Source organism: Marmota marmota, unplaced genomic scaffold (assembly GCF_001458135.2).
Source record: "Marmota marmota marmota unplaced genomic scaffold, marMar, whole genome shotgun sequence".
NCBI lineage: Eukaryota > Metazoa > Chordata > Mammalia > Rodentia > Sciuridae > Marmota > Marmota marmota.
The window spans coordinates 30,875,743-30,897,837 of record NW_026000229.1 but is presented as its reverse complement, the minus strand read 5'-3'; the positions used below and the strand labels follow the sequence as shown (position 1 = coordinate 30,897,837).

Below are 22,095 nucleotides of genomic sequence, written 5' to 3'. Positions count from 1 at the left end.
TTATTGTTCTATTTTATAATCATATTTGTTAATGTAAGTTATTTCAAATCCTTAAATGAGAAAAAAATGTACAAATAACTAAACACCCAATTAAGTAATTTGTCTGCCTGTGAACAGGGAGCAGAATTCTGACTCACCATCCAGTTCTCTTTTCACTGTGTCATGCCACCAGGAAAATACTTTTTCCCCAAGGTTGAATAAAATCATTTAAGAAAAGCACACCAAAATCAACAAATGGGATGTGAAAAAATTCACAAATGGCCTTCTGGGAAACTGCTGGAAATATTCAGGTAGTCTGAAAATTATTTACTTTTACACCATATAAAATTCTGCTTTTATAATAGTTAGCTCCTGCAAAATGCAAACATCATGAACTTGCATGTTTTCTACAGACCATGACTATTATTGAGGTGGCAGAGTTCACATGGGAGGCATAAACATACTGCCTACTACAAATGATTGTGAGGAGAGGGTGAGTCAAATGTAAGGAGACACTGGCTAGACCTTGCCAAGGCCCCAGTAAGGTTCATGGTGTACCTGGAAAGCATAATGTAATCATTCCATGTCGCTTCCATAAATGCAAAGATCACAGATGGAGCCAGAAGGCTAGAAGCGTGAGGACCCCTCCATGATACCACATACCTGAATTCTGGGCAGGACATGGCTGGCAGGGCTCCCCAAAGGCATACTCAGTGTTGGCACAACAGCATTCAGATTTAGTAACAGCACCAAACAAAGGCTTGACACACTGGCCCCGCTTGTATCCTCCGTAGCATGTGCTCCGCATGTGTGTGTCTAAACAGGAAGAAATACCTATCATCATACTGTCACTTTCAACACATGAGACCCCTCCCCCAAATCAGAGTTGAAGCTGCCTTTATATATGCATAGTCCCTGTTCTAACTCACTGAGAATGCCTCTGGTACTAGGAGTCAAAACAAACAAACAACAACAAAACACATTAGCTCCCCAAAAGTGGAAACCAATGGCCAGACTCTGACAATTTCTTGGGGATTACCATGGTTTACCAAACTGCGAGGCCTTTAAGTGCTGGGATTATGTCTCATTCATTTTTTTCTTCCCTAGGCATGCACTGAGCAGACACTTAATAAACGATGAAAGAATGTTGAATTTCACACCATGATAAACAAGACCTTTATTAGAAAGGCACCCTACCCCAAAGTAAACATGCAATTATTGAACATCTGAATTAGGTGTACTTTCCAAAAAGGAGAAAGTTTGATCTGTAAAAGGTTCATTATATAAATCTGTAGATGTTGGTCAACTAAGCCATGTTATCTTTACCACCAAGGTAGGAGTTTCCGGCTATGCTCAATCCTTTCCCAATTCAAAGGGTTTTCTGAGTACCTTTCTTAAAAATAATTGGGATAAAATTCGCATCTATTTCTCAATCTTCTTATACAGGCTCAAACTTCTTATGAAGTCACACAAAACTATTATCCTACATGTTTCACAATTATCCATATTCTTTGCATTCTATACTTTCCTTGGTCATTTAATTCATTATTAAGATGTTCACCATGAGAGAGTGAGCATGTCTACAAAATATCTACAAAAAGAAGTTGGAGAAAATTGAGGTTAGCTGTGTATTTAGAGAATGAAAGAAAGAAGGAGAGGTTAGGGTCCCCTGGCTTTCCCTTTATTTCAGCTCATCTTTCTATTCTTTAAATTAATATACAATTATGCAAGAAGAGACCTGACCCTGTTGGTGTACTGCTCTGCAACTATCTATTATATCCTATCCACTATGGTAAAGGGCATTTTTTATTGGTTGGCTTTGTTGATGGATGGAAGGTGCCTCTCTATCATAAATCAAGCCATTGCTTTTTCTTACCAACACACACACGTCCATCCAGACCCACAGCCAGTCCAGGGAAGCATTCACATCTGTAGGAGCCATCAGTGTTCACGCAGCGCCCATTCATGCAGATCCCAGGTGTTTCACACTCGTTAATATCTGCAGTGGGAAGAGACATTGATTAAAAATGAAGTGACTTTTATCTAAACCATATCGTTTATCATTATAACACTTGAAAATGGGTACGATGGAAAATCATCAGCATCAACAATACAAGCTCAATGAGATGTATTCTCAGTTTCCTTTAAAAGAACAGAAACAAAACAAGAAAAATTGTTAAGATTATTTCTTTTCCATAAAAAGCTTCCATATACATATTCTCCCAAGAGATTTTTTTTAAGTCCAAAATAAAAATCACAAAGGCCAAAACAGAATTGGAGGAAGAAGAAAAATGCTGAAAGACAAAGGGTTTTGTGTAATGCATCCCATGGTAGCTGTGCCAGAAATCTGGCTTGATAACAAACTGCATCTCTGCCCTGGGCAGGAAGCTTTTCCTTTTGGCATTCAACACCCGGGCTGTGTCCCTGATCTAGTACTACCCTTGCCTTAGCCCTCTGGGACAAAGTGTTAAAAGAGAGCAACTGAAGCCCTAAAGGAACAACATAGAAAAGAACAGAAAATGAACTTAGATGATTTTGATGATGACTCTGGACCAATAACAGCACTGTAAGTAACTAGAAGCCAGCAAAGAAAAGTCTTCCTTATTTTGTACTACCATATGTATAAACTTAGAGGGGTCTGTTAAAAGACTTTGTTAGATGCACACTAGTAATAGTAGAGATTTCTCCTCCTTTAATATAGGGAAACAGAAAAAGGTATTAAAATTGTGTGTTGGACAACACAGGATGCTTAGAAGAAAGTCATTTTATAATGACTCCTTTTACAATATACAACTAGTATATCTGACTATTTCCTTTTTTCTGACCTTAAAAAGGCAAATTGAGAGTGAAACACCTCTGTGTTTTACTTAGCTTGTGTTGTTTGGCACAAAATATATTCAGATGGTCCAAGATTCCATGTACAGATTGTATTTAAAACAGTGGTTATATTTAAATCCATGAACTCAAATTGGTTCAGTTATTTCAGTCATCTTTTTGTTCAAGTTGAAATCTACAGTAAAACAGTGAAGACTACAGTCTGAAAAGTAACACAAGGGCTTTTTAATGGAGACAAAGATGTCGCAGAGATCCAGAGGAAGGTCACTCAGAGTTGGCAGCCTCGACTTTTAGAAAGTGATCAGAGAGGCCATGCTGTTCATTGGAGTAGTTCACTGTAGAGATTAAATGAGCATTGTTGATCAGCCTTGAACAGTCACACCTTTGCAGGGCTCAGAAGTAAGTGTATATTTAACACTAAGAGAAAGTCTTACAGAAAAGAATAAAAAAGGGGAAAGTCAGAATTTAAGAGAATTCTTTCTTTTCTTGTTCTGTTAGTCTTATTACTGTGTGTGTGTTCTACATTCTATACACTAGAAAAAAAGAAGAACCGCAGCTTTGGAGCGCAAGCTTGCTTGCATGCTCTCTCTCTTTCTCCCTCTTAAAGCCAGAATGCTAAAGTCAAAGCAAACCATTGGAGTCATCAACGCTTTGAATGGAACAATCCCTTTATTGAGAAGATATTATTTCAATGGTTGCAAAACCAGTTCCATCTATGAGGTCATAATGTCTTCTGAAATAGCATTATGCATTGGTCACACTTAATGCTGGGGAACTGCTGCCTGGGTCACCAGCAGCCCTGAGGCACTAAAAGCGAACCTTAGTGTGTGCTGCATATTGGCAGGAAGAGTAAGCGTTCTCGCAGAAGTCCCACTCACAAAGGGGCTTTCACATTTCCTTCCGTTATTTTGTTTGGAAGCTTAATTCCAAATATTCCAGCAATCATTCCCTTGTCCTTCCTTTCTTTCTTTCCTTCCTTCCTTCCTTTCTTTCTTTCTTTCTTTTGTTCTTTCTTTCTTTCTTCTTCTTTTTTTTTCAACTTGTTCAGCACTTAATTTGCACAATTTGACACTTTGTTTTGTACTGTCTTACATTGTAGAATATTTCCATGTACTAATCCTGTCTTCCCATGTAAGTTCCGCCCAGCACGGAGCTTAAAACGACAGAAACCATTTTCCTCCCTCGAATTTGAAAAATTCAACTGTTTTCTCTTGCTGTGAAGACAGATTTTCACAATATTAAGAGCCACCCATGTGAGGTCATAGAGAATGTAGGTAAACAACCAAGGCCTAGAAGCTCTTTTAAGCCCCAAGAAAAAGCACATCTTGCCAAGGACTGAACACATACAAAGCTTTCTTCCATAACACCTTTACCAAGCCGTACACTAGGGACACTCAGAGAGGAGGCCTCACATGGCTTTTTCCTGCCTTCTCCACCTTAAGCAGCTGGATGAGCTACACTTCTGCAACTAGAACTGGAGAGTGGCTCTGAGTACACCATTTTAGCAGATTTTATGTACCTATTTTGAGTTTAAGGGTCTTTGAAAAGTCTGGTTCTAGTTCAGATCTCAGAACCAACTGCAGGAATCACTCATCCCTGACTACGTAAGGCAGAAGACTAAGCATGAATTTATCTCTGATGACTCTTCTTAGGATCCTGACCTCAACAGAACAAAAAAAAAAAAAATTCCTCTTAATTTCTGCTTCAGTACTTGAAGCAAAGAGATGATTTCAAAAGTCATCAAGCTAAATAATGGCTCCTGGTTTGTTTCTGTCTTCTGCTTAATCCTGTTTTCCTTTTTGCTTATATAACTTGATAAAACTTAAATATATTGACCACAAAAAAAGTTTCTTGTTTCTTTAGTATCTCAGGGAAGTTGATACTGAAATTGATATCTCATCACTGCAAATGAGAATCTACAATGTTTTGTCCACGTGAAGATGTAAGAGGTGGAAAAGACAACCATCAGGAAGCCTAAATGCTCTGAACCCCCAGCTGGAAAGAAGAGGCAGAACTCCACTTATTTAGAAAGATAACCACATCTATCAGAAGACCAGTTGGCAGTTTAGCTTATGTATTTGCTACATTGAAGCCTTTTAGGCTCCTTTGAAAGGACTCAAATACCTTTTGTGAAATAAGAATGGCCTTCTGGTCATAAACTGTCACTATCTGGATAGCTGGACTTCAGAAGGAATTCCAGCTAAGATGCCTAATCCAGAATAAGGGATGCTTTATGTGGGGAGAATCCACATGGAAAAGTGGAGAAAAAGAAGGCAGAGAATGCGGGTTTGAGCTTTGTAGCATATACCTTTGCAGTAACGCCCATCTGATGCCAGCTGGAATCCAGGTTTGCAAATGCATTTGAAACTGCCATCTTCATTGATACACATCCCGTTAAGACACATGTTCCTTATGCTGCACTCATCCATATCTGAAAAATAAATACATAGAGTGTCCTGAGGTCCAAAGAGTAAGCTTACAAAAGGAAACCAACCTGCATGAATATAATTTTATTTCTTCACCTTTCTTTCTTTTTGGCATGTACAAAATATTTATTCTTATATCTCTTTCTTTGTTATTATAATGTTTGAGGTTTTCATCCAAATTACATCATACAAAGAGAGATCATATAAAATACGTATCTCAAGTTCTCAACCTTTGACATATGTGCAAACAACTAGATTTATATGTGTACATATATGTACACACACAAAGTTTTAGTAAAAGTCTTACAGTCTGGTGAATATATTTATTTCACAGGATCACATTACTTTAATACATCATATTACTTCAAAGCTAAAACTAGGAGGAATCTGAAATGTATTTAGGCTACATCTTGATTCTTTAAAAAGTGGAAAGCAGAAGACAGCTTATAGCGTGAAGCAATTTTAAATAAGAGTAGGAAAAATGGATTTTTTAAAATGCAAAACTCAACTATAGAATATAGTTTAGCCAGCTAGCCTTTAGGATCCCTTGATTATGGGGAATTTTATTTAAAATCATCGACATGCTATTTTATGTAATATTACAGCTATCTTGGGAGGCACTTGCTCCTGTAGACATGATATGTCTTCACTTACAAGCTTTAGTCAGACCAGAGTAATTTATTATCCTTTTTCCCTTTCTCTCTTTCTCTCTCCCACTCCCCTTTCTCTCTCTCTTTCTTTCAACAGGATTCTATTCCAACCAGGAATTTTGGCATTACGTCTCTGAATTGAATCACTGAGATAGTATTTTGCCAAAAATGTTTCTAAGAACAATTTTGAAATTCTTTTAATGTATGAATAGATTCTTGGGACCTTCCCAAAGACATTGGGAAACAGGATAAACAGCATTCTTTACTTTTTGCTAAAGGTCTGCAAGGTGAAAACCCATAAATAATAATCATATTTTCTAATCAAGGGGAGACTGTCAAGAGCAAAAACAAAACTTTGGAAGCATCCCATTTCAAAATGAGGTGATGAATGCAAGAGGCAACAGAAAAGGCTGGTGCTCAGCAGTCAGCCTTAAACAAATCTGACATTTTGAGACACTGACTAGTAGTATTTGATTATTAGGCAGGCACTTCAAATAAAAGGATTACAAGCGACTAGAGAATATATGGGCTTAGGTGTCTCAAATTTTTTCATAAAAGAATTCCATAATATATATGGTCCAATTGGATAAAATTAGAAAGCAATGATTTATGCTATAAAAGTTTCCTCATCACTAGTGATTTTTTCAGAGGCAAGCTCTCAGTATATTAGAATGTTATCTGACTCATATGAATGTGAGTTATAGAGAGGAATATTATGGAAATGTAGGCTTGCTTCTCATATAACAATATGTGAAATACATTTGACATATTTGCCTTGAGACTCCTGATCTCAAGACTGCGAGGGAAGAAGAGAAATGGGCTTATCACACTGTTTGTTACCTTCACAGTTTTTCCCATCTCGGGTAACATGGAAGCCTGCATTACACACGCAATGGAAACTGCCATCTGTGTTGATGCAACGTCCATTATTGCAGATCCGGCCATTCTGTAAACATTCATCAATGTCTAAAGTCCAGTAAGAAAAGGAAGAAACAGCTTTAGTTAGGGGATTTAAGATTATTTTTTCCTCCCTCCATTTCAAAACTCACGGCCTTAGCTTTGGGTTTCAATTACTCAGTAATACTCTTCAACATACATTGGGCACCAAATAACTCAATGTTTAGGATTATTAGTGTTTGAAAGACACATGACAGAAAAATATATATACCTATACAAACATATTCAATCTAACTTCCTTTGTATTAAGACTATTTAAATCAATTCCACAAACAAAATAGATTCTTTACCATTTTCCTAGCTAGTTTACTGAGCCAGTATGTGTGTGTGTATGTGTGTGTCTGCATATGTGTGTGTGTGTGTGTGTGTGTTGTTAAATACATGATTGAAAGGGCAGATATTACAGCTATACCAGAACAGGAAAACAGAAATGCTATTTTAAAAAACCCACTTAATTCCCCCTGAAAACCATCAATCATGTGACTGTGAGATATCTATGTATCTTCCTTATGGCAGTTCTGGTCCAAGAACAGTTTTACTGCTCATTTATTCTTAGTCTTTTTTTTTTTTAAATAATTTTATGAGTACTCTATCTACCAAATAAAATATTGGTACTTTGGGTGTATTTCTCCCTTTTTTCTATTGTGCTTAATATTATGCCAAAGTAAACTATAGGGCTTGATATGAAAGTGTTAAAAATGACAATAACTCAAATAACCTGTATCTGATCTCTCACTTAAAGATTGACAACCCACCCAAAGGGAACAATATGGTGCCCTGGGGTATCTGCTTCCCTCTATTTGTAGAGGCTACAAATTGGATGAATATCAAAGAGGATGATCACAGACTGTCTTGTCTACCCGGCATACAGCTGTTTCCAGGGCTCATTCTCAGCAGATAGGAAACTGTGCAGATCTGAATGGGAGCAGACCTATCTGTGCAGAGTTGAGGACATATTTGCCTGAGAACAAGTGCCCCACATATCCCCTGGACAACAAGAATGTGCATTTATGGCGTCTGGGTTATTCTGTCTGCACGGTGTCTTGTGGTTGACCTTCAGACGCACTTTCTTTCTGGGCAGATCCTGCAGTGGTTTCCACACAAGTCATTGGACTAGCTATGGCAGTCTGGGCTTTTCTTCTGTCTGATCTTTGTGCCAACAACCCACGATCTTTTCTCTTTCCTTTATTTCTTAATCCTTGCTAAAATCTGACTTGCTCCACGCTCCAAAAAGTAGTAAAAGCCATATATTCTTGTACAGACTTTTTTAAAAGGATTCTGTAATTTTTTTGAGGCAAAGGTTAACATAAACAGGAAAAAGAGTTCATCTTTTTCCCTCCTCACCAACTTGAGAATGCTATGGGGCTCCACTGCCTTATAAAACAAATGAAATGCTTGTCATTCAAATATCTCAACTGTGTTTCTATCTCTTCTGTCCCCTTCTACCCACTCCCTCATGTACTTTTTCTCTGCTAAGTACACAGCCGTTTGACTTTCATCTACCAAATAACAGGAGTGTGTCCTCAGCTTCTATTCAGGATAAACTTAGCACTTACTTTTTTTTTTTTTTGTACTGGGAATTGAACCAAGGGGTGCATTACCACTGAACTACATCCCCAGTCCTTCTCATGTTTTTTATTTTGAGACAGGGTCTCAATAAGTTGTTGAGGCTGGCCTTGAACTTGTAACCCTCCTATCTCAAATTTCCCAGTTGCTAGAATCACAGGCATGCACCACTGCACGTGGCTTAGTACTAACTCTGTAAGAGGACAAAGCTGGTGGCCTGCAGGTCATCTTTGGTCTCCAGTACCTTAAATCCCAGACTGATGACAACCACATGCATTTACACTGTCTGGTCCTCATTCCCATTTAGGCCACTCAATAATCATTTATCTTTGCTTATTTAACAGTGTAGCCTCTGGTCAGTGGTTTCATTTTATTCTTTATTATTTAAAATGCTTAGTACTGCTAATTATTTGAACCAATAGTTGCAATATTAAGAAGGTTCTCAACTCAGTTAAATACTTAGCCCATCCGACTTAAAATTCTGTAGCAGGCCATTAATAGAATTATCAGCATGTTGAAATGCTGCCTTATAGTTTTTTCTACTCAAAGTTGCCATTTCAATATAGTATATTTAAAAAATACTGATGATAATAAATCTCTAAGTCAAAGGAAAATTCAAAGGATTGTGAGACCATTTTGCTGATAAAAATGAAAACCTCTGTGTGTCGCCAATGCACATAAACGGCTTTTGCTAGGAGAGGCAAACAAAATTACATCTTATTAATGGCTTCCAATTTTTCTAGTGATATACAACTCCTTACTTCTCATCATATTTGATTTTAACAGTTTTTGCTTATCTTATCTGGTTTTACTGGATTAATGACAGTTCAGTTTGTGCCAAATTTATAGATAGAGATAAAGATCTGAGTCCTCTGAGGGAGGGCAGTATATCTTATTTATTTCTACCTCAGAAACAGTACATAAATGTCATTTAATAGAAGCCATATTGAATGGCTTAACAATTAATTAATAAATAAACCTGAAGGCCGATTTTTATGAGAAAACATTTATAGCAGTGCCTCTCAAACCTTAATATACATGCAGATCATGAGGGAATCTTATTAAATTGCTGATTCTGATTCCAAAGGTCTGAGGTGGGACCTGAAACCCTGCTAAGTGCACTAATATACAGCAAGAACTTACAGGTAACTCCTTTATCCTTCAGACCATCCCACTAAAAACTGAGCTGCCTGCATAATTTCACCTGAATATTTCCTCACTTTCTGTGACACAAAGAATAGTCCCATTCCCCAGCTTCCAAACGAAAAACTAAAGGACAGCAGTGAGGAAACAAAAAAGAAGTGAAAATAAGATTTTTCTCCAGTCAGAGTAAGTTATCTTTTAAAATAATTTGAATTTGGACTTTATGGTCCTGTCCTCAGACTGAAAGTACCATATTTGGAATTCCTGGAAGAAAGTGCAAAAAGCAATGGAGCTGGATTTGCCTCTTCTGGCAAGGGTTATTTAAACTTCATTGAGCTCCTTCGAAGCAAAGAGGTCATTAGGCACAGATGGCTCATATTCTGTGAGGGAACTGTACCTCGGCACTCCGTCCTGGTAAGTGTGCTCTGATAGCCAGCTCGGCAGTGGCAGGTGTATGACCCTTGGTTATTAATACATTCTCCACCAACACAAGGGTTTTTTTCACATTCATCAACATCTGCAAAACAGTGCATTTTAGATGAGATTACATAGTGTATTTTAGAGATTACATAGCAGCAGCTCATAAGACTTTATAGGTTTCTTTTACAGGTATAAAGCATGTTCCTTTAAAGAAATAAATAGCACAACAAAAGGCTCTTTTTCCTTTCCACTACAATGCATGCTGGTTCTAGCCATTGGAAGACTGGTAGAAGAGTTCAAGTGTATTGCTTTCATGTGTCATTTTTCAGAGAAAAATTCCAAGTGCATAGCAACTCAACACTCTAAGCTAATAAACATTTTCTCTTCCATGAGTCTGACCTAAAAAAATTGAACAGGTTAACATTTCACAAGTGGCTTCTGGATAGGATTCAGAGTATCTCTTAATGCTCCGCTATTTTTTTTTCTAATATAAAGAAGGCCTACCCATATCTAACATCCCCTGCTCAGTTCTGTTAAGAATATTAGAATAAAACATGAAGCAATTGTTGCTTAAAGGGCAGTTATCACCCAACATGGAGTCCACCCCAACCCCCAGATGTCCTCAACATAAGAAGTCCCACTGCTGTTACAGTTGTTTAGAATAATCAGTGTAAGTAGAGGCAAACGGTTTTACCTTCTGCTTGTAAAGATGAGTAAACTAGGGTTTAGTGAAAATAACTCTCTTGTCCACAGTCTTCCTAGGGGAAGATGCAGGCTGACCTCACATTCCCTAACCCTGAGTTACTTGCTCCCTCTCCGACCCAGCTTTGGATGACCTCCAGAAGGGGTGTTCATATCACCAGGAAATGAAATAGCTTGAGAAAACAAGAATTACTCATTTTTGCCTGACTCACAATTGTAGAATTTTCTGGAATTTATTGGAACTAAGAGATGAATTTATTTTAAAATAAGATGGCACCTGATTGTTCTTATCCAATCAATAAACTGATTGCATTACACTTCTTCCCTTCACTAGCTTAAATGCTTTGCCCATGATTTGAAGTTTCTTTATTCAGTTTTTAATAACTGAAGAAAGTGGGTAAGTTCTACATTTACATTAGTAAAATGTACAAAATTTCATAATTTGGGTCAGGCTTTCATAACTTAATGGTCAAGCTTTTGATAGGGAGACTCAGGCTAGAGTTACCAGCAATGCCTTGAATATATTTTATAATGGGTTTGAAGTCATTGGTAGCAAGTAGAATAATGTCCTTCCAAATATGTTCATATACTAATCCTCAGAATCTGTGAATATGTTACATGGTAAAAGGAGAATTAAAGTTGTAAATGAAACTAAGATTGCTAATCAGCTGACTAGAAATGGGGAGTCTCTTGGATGGTGGACCACTGTCATCACAAAGGAACTTAAATGAGGAAGCAGGAATTGGGAGAGAAAAACAGAGTTGGAGAGAGATAGGTTGTGAAGATGAAGGGTCCATGAGGTCCTAGGAGAGGCGGTGTCCTACAGAACCTGGAAAGGGAAGGCAACACACTTTCCCCAAGAGCTTCCAAAAGAAACATGGCTCTGCCTACACCCGGATTTTAGCCCATTAAGAACTGTGTTGGATTTCTACCTATGAAACTGAGAGATAATAAATCTGTATTGTGTTAAGCTACTAGGTTTGAGAGTTTTTGTTACAGTAGCAATAGAAAACTAATACAGTGCCAACCTAGTGATCAGTCACTTACCAATGCACTCCCCCCGCAGATCCAGCTGGAATCCTTTGTTGCACTCACACCGATAGCTCCCAGGAGTTGGAATGCAGCGCCCATTTTGACATAGATAGCGGACCAGCTGACAGTAATCAGTGACATTGAATGGCAGCACCCCTAGAAAAAATAACATTGAACCCCATTGAAATTACTTATTACACCATTAAAATGATCAGTACTTAATATGGCAATAACGGACAAGATGCTGAGTTAAAAAGGAAGGAGGGCTATCCCTGGGCAGAGTCATTGCTACAGGAGCAACGACAGAGCATATTTCCATTCCTGATGTGAGAGTTCACCTCTGCACTGTGCTGCAGGTGGGGAGGTACTGCAGCCCAGCTGCAGCCTGCTCCTCTGCCTGCTCCAGACTCCCATTTGCTAACTCACCCTTAAGCCTTCAGTTGGGAAAACAACTAAGGAAGCGAATTATCAATATTTAACTATTTATAAAAGTTCTTTGTATGCTATATAACCTGAAGTGCAAGATTCTATTATTAACTCATCCTGTGAATATGATTTCAGTCTTTCCTATAACTCTCCCACATGTGGCTGAAAGCATCAAAAATAAAAGGGCATTTACTTCTAGAAAATACAAAAGATTTCCATTTTTATCTATGCAATAGGAAAATTAAAAACTATATACAATACTATATAAACTAAAAAACAGATCAATAATTGATAGATTTATCAAGGACTAAAGCAGCATAAGCAAATAAAAAATATCACCCTGACTAGTACAAGAAAAATAAGATGACTTTTGAATTCTTACTTGGTGGCTCCCGAGATGGATATGGATATTCTGGTGGCCTGAGGACTACATGTGGAGGTCCAGGAGGAAAGCCAGGAGGAACAGGTTGAGCTGGAGGAACGGGGCCAACGGGTGGAAGAGGATATTCTGGTCTCCCAGGAATTACCATTGGGACAGAGCAAAGCTTGTTGAAATCCTCTGGAAAAACACAACACAACATAATACAACAAGCTGAGCTGTAGCTGATATCATAGGCCCAGAGTAATCACCCTTTGCAAAGAAAAATTGATCTTCAAAGCACATTGCACAATTGGAGAAAAGGAAAAAACATGGATTTCATTTGCATTTCTTATGCCCATAGTAATAACCATATTGGAACAATGATTCAAAACTCCAAACTCATCATAGAGTGCACAATATGTTCCTCCCCAAAGCCAGAAAGTCATGGACTATATCAAAATTCACCTCATGGAAAACATGATTCTTGCATAAGTTTTAAAACATAAGATGGTCCCTCCTGTGGATTCCACAGAGAACTAAAGAGTGTGCAGTTGGAAACCAACTGGAGGTCTTCAGCAGGGGTGAATATGATCAGATAAAATTTTTTCAGATGATCACTTTTGCTGACATTTGGAGAATGAACTGGAAGGAGGCAAGGGTGTTGCAGAAAACCAAGGACAAGATAATGATGATTGGACAAAACCAGTAATGATAAAATTTGGCAGAAGTGGACTAATTTGCCCAATCACATTTTAAAGATAAATAAGTAGAATTTGGTAAAGAAGTAAATGTTAGAGCTTAGAAACAAAAAATCAAGAATAACTTCTAGTTTTTTTTTCTTTTTCTATTTTTTTTTTTTTTTTGGCTGAGTAGGTGAGTGGACACTGGTATCTCTTACTGAGAGGGAAAAAGTTGCCATGGGGGCAGGTTTGGTGGGTAGAAGTCAAGTTCCATTTTGAACGCACAAGTTTGAGATGTTAGATATCATCACTTAGCAGTTGTAGAAGAGAATCTGAAGTCTAGAGGAAAAGCTTAAGTTTTGTAGTTATCAGTAGGGAGCAAATGTTTAGGTTGATACTATTTTTCACAATTTTATGTCTTTATCAGAATAAATGATCTTTTGGTTTGTTACACATTTTATCTGAGCTTTCAAAAATGTATTTTAAAATAATATCCAGTTTTCAAGGGCTACATTTATTTTATTAATTTTCATATTCCCTTCTATAAACTAATGGTGGGATTTTAAAATTTTTAATCTTTTGCCAGAATGTTGATATTATCATAGTTACACAGTGATTCTTCCATAAATACTTTATATACTAGTTTTAGTCATTGATAGAGATCAGGCTAATATCTTCATTTTCATGTGGACTGAAATTTGACTTATTCTAAGGAATAGTAATGTTTTACTGAGATGTGTTCATAATTTAACCTCATGGGATAGGATGACAATTTACATGTGGCTACCTACACTAAGCCACCACATATCCTGCTATAACCTGCTGGTCTGTTTCGAAACCTTCTTTAATCATACTTCACATTCCAACTCAAGTCAAGTTGATGTTTTCAGTAGTTTCCATTACTACCTTTTAATTATTACTTTCTGGAATTGAAGCCTACAAGATTCCATAGTACTCCCCTATATTTGGAAAAGACTTTTATATTGTTTGTTTTTCCCTGACTCAGGATGCTACAATCCCTTTTGTCAAATCACAGCGATTCTTTCTATCTGGTCATGCCATATCCATCAATCCCTGGGCACTTGCTTTCATCAAATCTCTACCCCTGAGACTGTGCAGTCTTTGAAGTCAAGGATCATATGCGACTCATAACTAATTCTCACTTTTAGCCCAATCCTGTAAATTGCACATAAGAGGATTTCATTAACTATGAGTTGGATTTAACTGAATGGCAACCATATCAAGGGACTCACTTTGTTTCCAAAATACCTGTAAGCACCAGTTCAGCCTTTCTTTTTTAATTCTTTAGGATTTATATAAAAGAAGTTGGATAGCTTATTGGCATTTCTGTTAATTAGGTGGGTATATTACTTTAAGAATGCCATTAAATTGGTCTTAGCCCTCTAGGAAAGTGTCTCACACCAGGTCCTTTACTCTTTCCTACTTTCTACAGATTAATAACTTTCCAGGGAAACCCTTTGTGCTCAGGATCAGCCAACTGATGTCTAGCTTTCCTACTTAATTCAGAGATGATGCTGATTTTTTTAAAGAGTAAAAAGCTGACTATAGAAGTAAAAAAAAAAAAGCATGAACAATATGAAATTATAATGATGAAAGAGACCTCTTAATGAGATTTATCAAATAGTAAAAAAAAAAAAAAAAAAAAAAACAATATGGTGAACAAATATAGGCACGAAGCTGAGCCACAGCAAAAGTACAAACTGGAACCACCAAAGCACAAGGGAGTATTTCCAGCTGTGGTGACCTTGGGATGCCCAGGATTAGGTCCTGTTTAGGTGGGTCCTTAACACACCAGAGGGTCTATAACAAGCAAGGGTGACAGTAGGGAGTAAAGACCTGAACTAGGCAAGGATTTCAGAAAAATAGGACACACTGAGTTTAAAAATGCTTAGACTGAGTTCAAGAAAAAATTCAATCATATAATTTAATTAGGAAATAAAATTACTAAAAAGAACATTAAAAGATTAAGATCTGGAGATCAGATTTGGGGACATCAATCACGCCATACTAAGTAGTAAAATCTTAGGTGTGTTTTGGTGGTGAATATTGCCCAAGTTCATTCTGAGGAAAATTTTTCTGAATATCTCTCTTTACTTCTTCTCCAGACATAATTTTAAAACTCAACTTTAGATGAGTTAGACTTTGGGAAATGTACGTGGCGCCTTTGGATTTCATGTAGACAATTTGGGAGGTTACTGCAATAGTTTGGGCCAGAGAAAAATAAGCTTTTAGTTGGAAATGAAAGGAATATAACAGAGAAAAGAAACGTCATGAAGAAAAAAAATCAACAGGAGTTAGCACAGAAAGAGCAAAGTTTCAAATGTCAGGCAAAGAGGAAATATATGTTCTGGGGGAGCTGAATTCTATCCTACTGAGTCTGATTACTGAACATGAGCTACTGAGTCCCTAAGCGAGAATAAAAGAAAACAAGAACTTCCTGAAAAGGTGGCTCTTCAGTGTTGATATGCAAGCTAAGTAAGTAGTAGTGTCTCAAAACAGTCCTTGCAGTATAAACAACTGCGATTCCCTATACATCATCTGGGGAAAGATCCCTGGCTGTCATCTCTTACATTTCCTGGAGTCTTACTTATTTACCTAAGTTTCCATTAGATGCGCATCATGCACACTGTCACTGGCTTGGAATATTCTGTAGATGACTGGAAGGGACCTTACCTGTTGCTCTGATGGGACACATCTCAGGGGCGACAGTGACCCCCGGGGACCAGCATCGGCCAACATCACAGCAGCACTGCATTTTGGTTATGGACTGTGGCAGCTGGTTAGAACAGCGCCCATTTGCCAGAGCCGTGTAACAGTATCCTGGGCGAACATCTGAGAAAACAAAGAAACACACACTCATTCGTTGAGATCCAACCAGTGACCACACCCCATTGCCTCAGCACCTCTATGCCTCATGCGTAGGCAACGGCTGGGTGAACTCACTCCTCTGTCCCCTGCAGGGGACACTGTGAGCACTGTGTCTGTGCAAGGCTCAGTCAGAAATGTCTTGTCTCGCACCTTTTGCCCCTGCACGCTGGTGCACTTGGCCAAAGGCCCACATTCCATACCCAAGGTGGCAATGAATGATTAAAACCATATGTGCCATAGGGAAAGAGAGACTAAGAAAATCACCAGCAGTGACAGTTAATTATTTATAAAGACATGTCTCTGTACTGAAGAGAGACTTAGGTTGTCCTTGGTTTCCATCTACTTAATTTGAGCCACTTTAGGCAAATATTTATATAAATCTATTTTAAAACAACATTAAGTCTGAGCTATAGTCTATGTTTCAAAAAGATCTTTCTTATATTTTAGTCTGAAACTGTGAGTCAGACTTGTGAGTTTTTTTTTAAGAAATGAGCCACTTTACAGCTAGATCTAATGCTTATTAATCAAGATTTCCTTTTGTCCTGGGGCCTAAACAGATTTTTTTTTAAGGCTGTAATGACTTACAAGTTCAAAGCATAAAGGATTCCAAATTCTTAGCCCTATAGAATATAAGAATTCTAGAAGATTTATTTTATTTATTTATTTTTTTGGCAGAAAGGTATCTTCTCAAAGCAACATGGTAAGACACATTTCTATTTATCACTTTTATTGGGTTACATCATGTCTGACTGTCATGACAATATCTGACACAGGCAGTATGACTCTGGATTATCAAAAAGAGTGTCTAGCATAGGAAAAGCCTTGAGATAGTCCTAATAAAACAGAGAAGGAAGCAGCAAAGTATGAAACACCTTTATGTACCTGGCACATGTTGAAGGTGCACCTCTCTTTAAGTAAAATATATCTCAGTTTGGTTCCTATAAAATTATGTTTTGAAAAATAAATAATATTTTAACTATGCTTGTCATTTAAAAGAATATAAATAGCAAATCTTTTTGTAACATGGAAGATCTTTTAGTCCCAAATCCATCCCTATGTTTCCTATGAGTCTAACTATTAAACATCAAGTTTTCTCACAGAGGGTCATGCCTATAATTCTTATCATCAACATCATTCTTAAAAACACAGAGCCTCCAAATTTTGAGGGTTGTAATAAATCGAAAAAATAAAATTAAAAAAACTAATTTTGAAACATTTAAATTATTAACATTAAGTGAAGAAGGCTAAAACAAACCTAGACAAACCATAAAAGAAAATTATAGGTCAGCCTTACAGATATAAGATTATTTCTGAGAAGTACTTAAAACCACTAGCAAGTATAAATGTGCTTTCCAGAAATTTTTTGTGGTTCCAGTTTCTGTACCTCTGGTCAGATTAACAGTCTCAGTAAAGAGCTGGAACAAGCTTTATTCTAGCCTGATGCTGGGCAAATGGCTAGAGAAGGGGCTGCGGAGCAAACTCTGGGACGCCTGGGGATGGGGGAGGAATGGCACTTCCTACATTCTGATTTGCAGTGCCTTAAAGCCACTAATACTCTATATACTCATTTAGTAAATATTTTGGGCATGGAAACCAACAGTTATTAAGAATAGGAAGAGATACTTAAAACTGGCTCAGATCCCAGCTTCCAACTATTTTGGTGCTCAAAACCCAGTATAAACATTTGACCAAATGATGAAATTTGTACATATAATTTTCAGTATGACCTATCTCCTTCAGAGAAAAACTGGAATCTACAGCTGCCAATGGTAAACTCTTAATGGGCTAATGTCTATTATTTTGCAAATTAACTGTGATACCATGTTATTGCCTGTCTGGCTGACTAATAAGTTAATTCAATGGGTCAGAGACTCTTGATCAAAATGGTAAATGTCCACGCTCAAAAAATTACAAGTTGTGTCTGGATTAGTGGAAGTCCCTGATTTATGGATTAATTTTAAAGAAAACCTAAAGCTAATGAGAAAACGAAGAATAAAACTGTGAAAATCAGGGACCATTTGGAGGAACTGAGCTCAGAACACAACAGCCTGAAGTTTTTCCACTTCTGTAGGTAGCAGTGCCATAGTCAGGGGGAAAGCAGCCCTCCCAGGACCTGGACCATTTTTTGCATAGAGGGTCAGGGTGGCTTTAGGAAACGTGAAGACCTACAGGAGCCAGGGATGAAGACTTTCAGGATTTGGAGGGCCTAAAGAGAAGTAGGAGGAATCATAGACATCTTCAACTATTTTCAATCTGCCCTGGCAGACATCCTTTCCCATCTTCCGAATCACTTGTCCCTTATCCTAGGAAGCAAAAATCGTATTGTACCAAAAAAAAAAAAAAAAAAAAAACCCATATTAAAACAGATATTTTCAGGTCATCCCAGGCCTCACCTAACAAATCATTAACATTGTTGTGTCCAACTAGGACCTAGGAGTTGTGAAGCTAAAGTGGGAACAGGACATCCTTATCACCCCAAGAAGTTGAAGTGATAAGTCACACTAATATAAAAGGGAAGCCCTACACAAAAATATTATCAAGTGGTACTATAAGAGCTCAGAGAAAAGAGGGAGTGTTGCAGGTGGGAAGCCTGAGAGGGTCAGAATGTGATGACAGAGGGTAACAGTGGGAATTTCATTGTTGTAAGAGATGCATAAAGAAAATACTACATAAGACTATTTACAAATAGGTTTTTCTATTAGTTAGATTCACTAATTCTAAACAACCAACTCACAAACAATCCTCGGATTCGTTTGAGTTGGGGACTATTTGTATTTTCTTGTCACTAGGGAAAATTTGGGGACCTCTATGGTTGGAGGGAAATATGAGTGATAGGAAAGGCAGCGGTGTCACTGGGATCAAATTATGCAGCAAGTTGCTAATTGTGGTTGCAATAAGGTTCCAGGAATGGGAAAACAGTGCGTGTCTGGGGTGATGGCAAGAAAGTTGTGACTGCATCATGGCAGAAGGTAAGGGGAGAGGTCTGTACTGCAGACTCATACAGGCCCACCATGGGATCCCAGCTCCCAGGCTTATCTCCTGATTAAACTATTGTACCAAATTATTTACTAACCTCTCTCTAAATTCCGCTTCCTCCCAACTATAGTACTTTGAACATTAAATCAGTTTCCATAAAATACCTCACACCTAAGAGGTGATCCGTGAATCTTAGTTCCCTCCCCCTCTTCCTTTGTAAAAAGGCAGCATGGACAGATTTGATTAAATAAAGAATTTTCAAAATATAAACCATCTGGTATGTAAATGTATTTTAATCCCTTTAATGTAATCCAGGGCTCTTGTTGAGAGTTAAAAACAAAATGTACCCACTGTCTGGACAAGAAAAGCCCCTCATCTCTCTCTTTTTGCTGGTTAGACCCACTGGAGGTCACTTGCTAATTGGGGCCGTTTGGGAAGAAAAAGGAGCTATGTGGATTGCGCTTGTCCTTCTTTCTCTGCAGTTCCAATGACTATTCCAGGAAACCAGGCAATCCAGACACCACTGCTGTTTTTAAGGAAAGTTCAGGTAGACTTCCCTCACTAGCTATCAACTCTAAGAGACTGCCTGCGTTGTTGTTATATGTGACTGAGGAAAAAGTAGGCCAGACCTTCAAATGCCCTTCAGTTTGGTCCAAAATACATGATGAAGATGTGAAACTGAGTGTCTTGGAGATTATGAACCAGACACAAACATCAAAAAGTAGCATTTATTTTTGGCAAGGTAAAGCTAATAGTGAATGACCCCTTTTGATATTCAACAAATACTGAGTACCTACTATGTGCAAGAAAGTGTGCTGAGAACCACCAGGAATACAAGGAGAGCAGTTACCAGTCTTTACAGAGAGCTTTCAACTGAATGGGGAAGACAAAAACGTGCCAACACAGGTATCCCCACTAGGCCATTCGTGAGAGGCATGTCCTCAAGTAAGGGAGTAAGTTGCTTTCTAATAAGTTGATCTGGGACATCTTCAAAGACAGAAAACCTGGGTGGAGGCATGAAAGGGGCAGGAGTCGGGAAGACACGTGTTCAGAGTAGTGTAACATGTATGAGTAGAGGCATGAAGGGGCCCTAAATGAAGGGCCTACTTGGTGGTGAGAAGGCTGGACTGTGCTGCCAGGTTAGTAAAGCTGGGAAGGGGCTAGAGAATGAAGCCCCTGGACTATCAGGTTGTGCTTTCTGGAATGTGAATTTTATTCTAAAACAATAGACTTTGAAGGAAGTCTTAACAATTACTAGATCCAGCAGTTGCCAAACCTACTTTTTAAATAGAGCCCCCTTTAACTGACAACTTGCATGGAAGCCACAACAAATAAGAGTGAAATTGCCAGCATGGAGGATGTGTATGAAGGAAGAGCCTGTCCTATTGTCACTGTCCCCTTCATACCCAGCAGCCTTGGAAGAGTCTGTAGCACCTGAAGGATCCAATGGACACAGACTGAAAACTGCTAATTTCCAAGCCTGAGTGGAAAACTACCAGAGATTTTTGAGCAAGAGTGTTATTTAATCAAAGCACTATTTTAGGAAGATAAATCTGACAAGATGGATTGTAGAGAAGCCAAGAAACAGGGAGACCAATTAAGATATTACTGCAAAATTTCTGTCCTAAATTAACATAGACCCTAGGAAATGATGGAAGGTGGGGTTATAAATAGATAATAGCTTCAAGATTTGACACTGCACCACTGCACTGCTAATTTGGAGGATATCTGTAGTGTCTCTTGGATTATCCACCTTTCATAGGAGACAATGAATCCCAAAACAAGACCAGAAGATTCCTCTGTTCTTTGAGAGAATGCTTTACAGTTCAATATATTTCCATAAATGCACATTTTTTTTACCACAAATGAGAGATTACATGCCCCCCTTAACAAACTTGTCGAGAAAGATGTTCACTGCAGAACTGACTTATACAAACCATACATGCTGTCTATGATTAAACTTACCTACACATCTGGTACCATCAGGAGAAGTGTAAAAGCCAGGGGGACATTTGCAAAAGTAACTGCTGACTGTGTTTGTACATTCACCCCCATCACAGACTCCAGGGATAGTGCTGCATTCATCAATATCTGGAACATAATAAAGAGTTTCAGTATTCATAGAACAGTATAGAACTTCATCATTATGATTCACATATAATATTGGTCAAATCATGAGACTAGAAATAGCCATCTTTAGAAAACCTGTGTAGAGAATAGTCCATTTCAAGAGTGAGTACTTCTTGCAGCAGATTTGCCCAAGGAGTTGGTCAAATTCAGGCGATTAGAACATAATAAACTAACTTCCCTTTAGAATCTAAGACTGTGTACAATTGTTTCGCAAAGTCATGACAGCATGCTAATACAATAATAACATGCCAAATGTCATTTATTTTGTAATTCTGTTTTCCCAGTTCTCTCATGTTTGGCATTGAGTTAAACTCCCCTACTTATGATTTTAAATTTGGCATCACTTCCACTTCCTGTACTTCTTTTCAACCTGATTTTCTACAAAGCATACATTGAAATCCTTCAGAGAAGACCTTGTGGTCTGGGTGCTAACCAAGAATTGACCATCGTGGGGGACAAGACTAAGGGTAAAACACAGCAAGACCCTGTCTCAAAGCATAAGGGTACAAACTCTGTTTTTGTGGGGGCACACCCAAACTACCATGATGATGGTTTTCTGTGGGTTTGGTGAATGCACACTTGATGAATAACTGACATGGAGCTGCGTGCTTCCCCCAGATTCTATTCAAGGAAGGCCTTGCCCCAGTCACTGGAAGTGCTGCCAGCCCCTTCAGGGATCACCCGAGCTGTAGAGGGCTGCCTTGCCCAAAGTCACACCATCTCTAGGTATCCCATCTGATGACAGATAATTGAGAAGAGGAACGAAGGTCTGATCATTTCAACCCCACAGTGACAACTCCAAGGCCACTCCAATTCTCCACTTCCCCATGGGTGGGGTCAGCTGAGGCTGTTGCTGGACCACACCACAGCTCCAGTTCACCTTCTCCATCTGCACAATTTTGTCCTTTCCCCTCTCTTCCTCA

At 38.2% G+C, this 22,095-nt stretch overlaps 1 protein-coding gene across 1 annotated transcript in view; it reads right to left on the bottom strand.

Moving 5' to 3' along the window:
* Window positions 1-22,095, bottom strand: part of Fbn1 (fibrillin 1) — a 228,871-nt gene that overhangs the window by 86,925 nt on the left and 119,851 nt on the right. The window contains exons 9-17 of the mRNA XM_048793250.1: window positions 21,008-21,133; window positions 15,872-16,030; window positions 12,519-12,695; window positions 11,726-11,866; window positions 9,954-10,073; window positions 6,731-6,856; window positions 5,123-5,245; window positions 1,856-1,978; window positions 643-795 (exon numbers count right to left, since the gene is read on the bottom strand). Coding sequence (XP_048649207.1) covers window positions 643-795; window positions 1,856-1,978; window positions 5,123-5,245; window positions 6,731-6,856; window positions 9,954-10,073; window positions 11,726-11,866; window positions 12,519-12,695; window positions 15,872-16,030; window positions 21,008-21,133 — 1,248 coding nt within the window. The remainder of the gene's footprint in view (window positions 1-642; window positions 796-1,855; window positions 1,979-5,122; window positions 5,246-6,730; window positions 6,857-9,953; window positions 10,074-11,725; window positions 11,867-12,518; window positions 12,696-15,871; window positions 16,031-21,007; window positions 21,134-22,095) is intronic.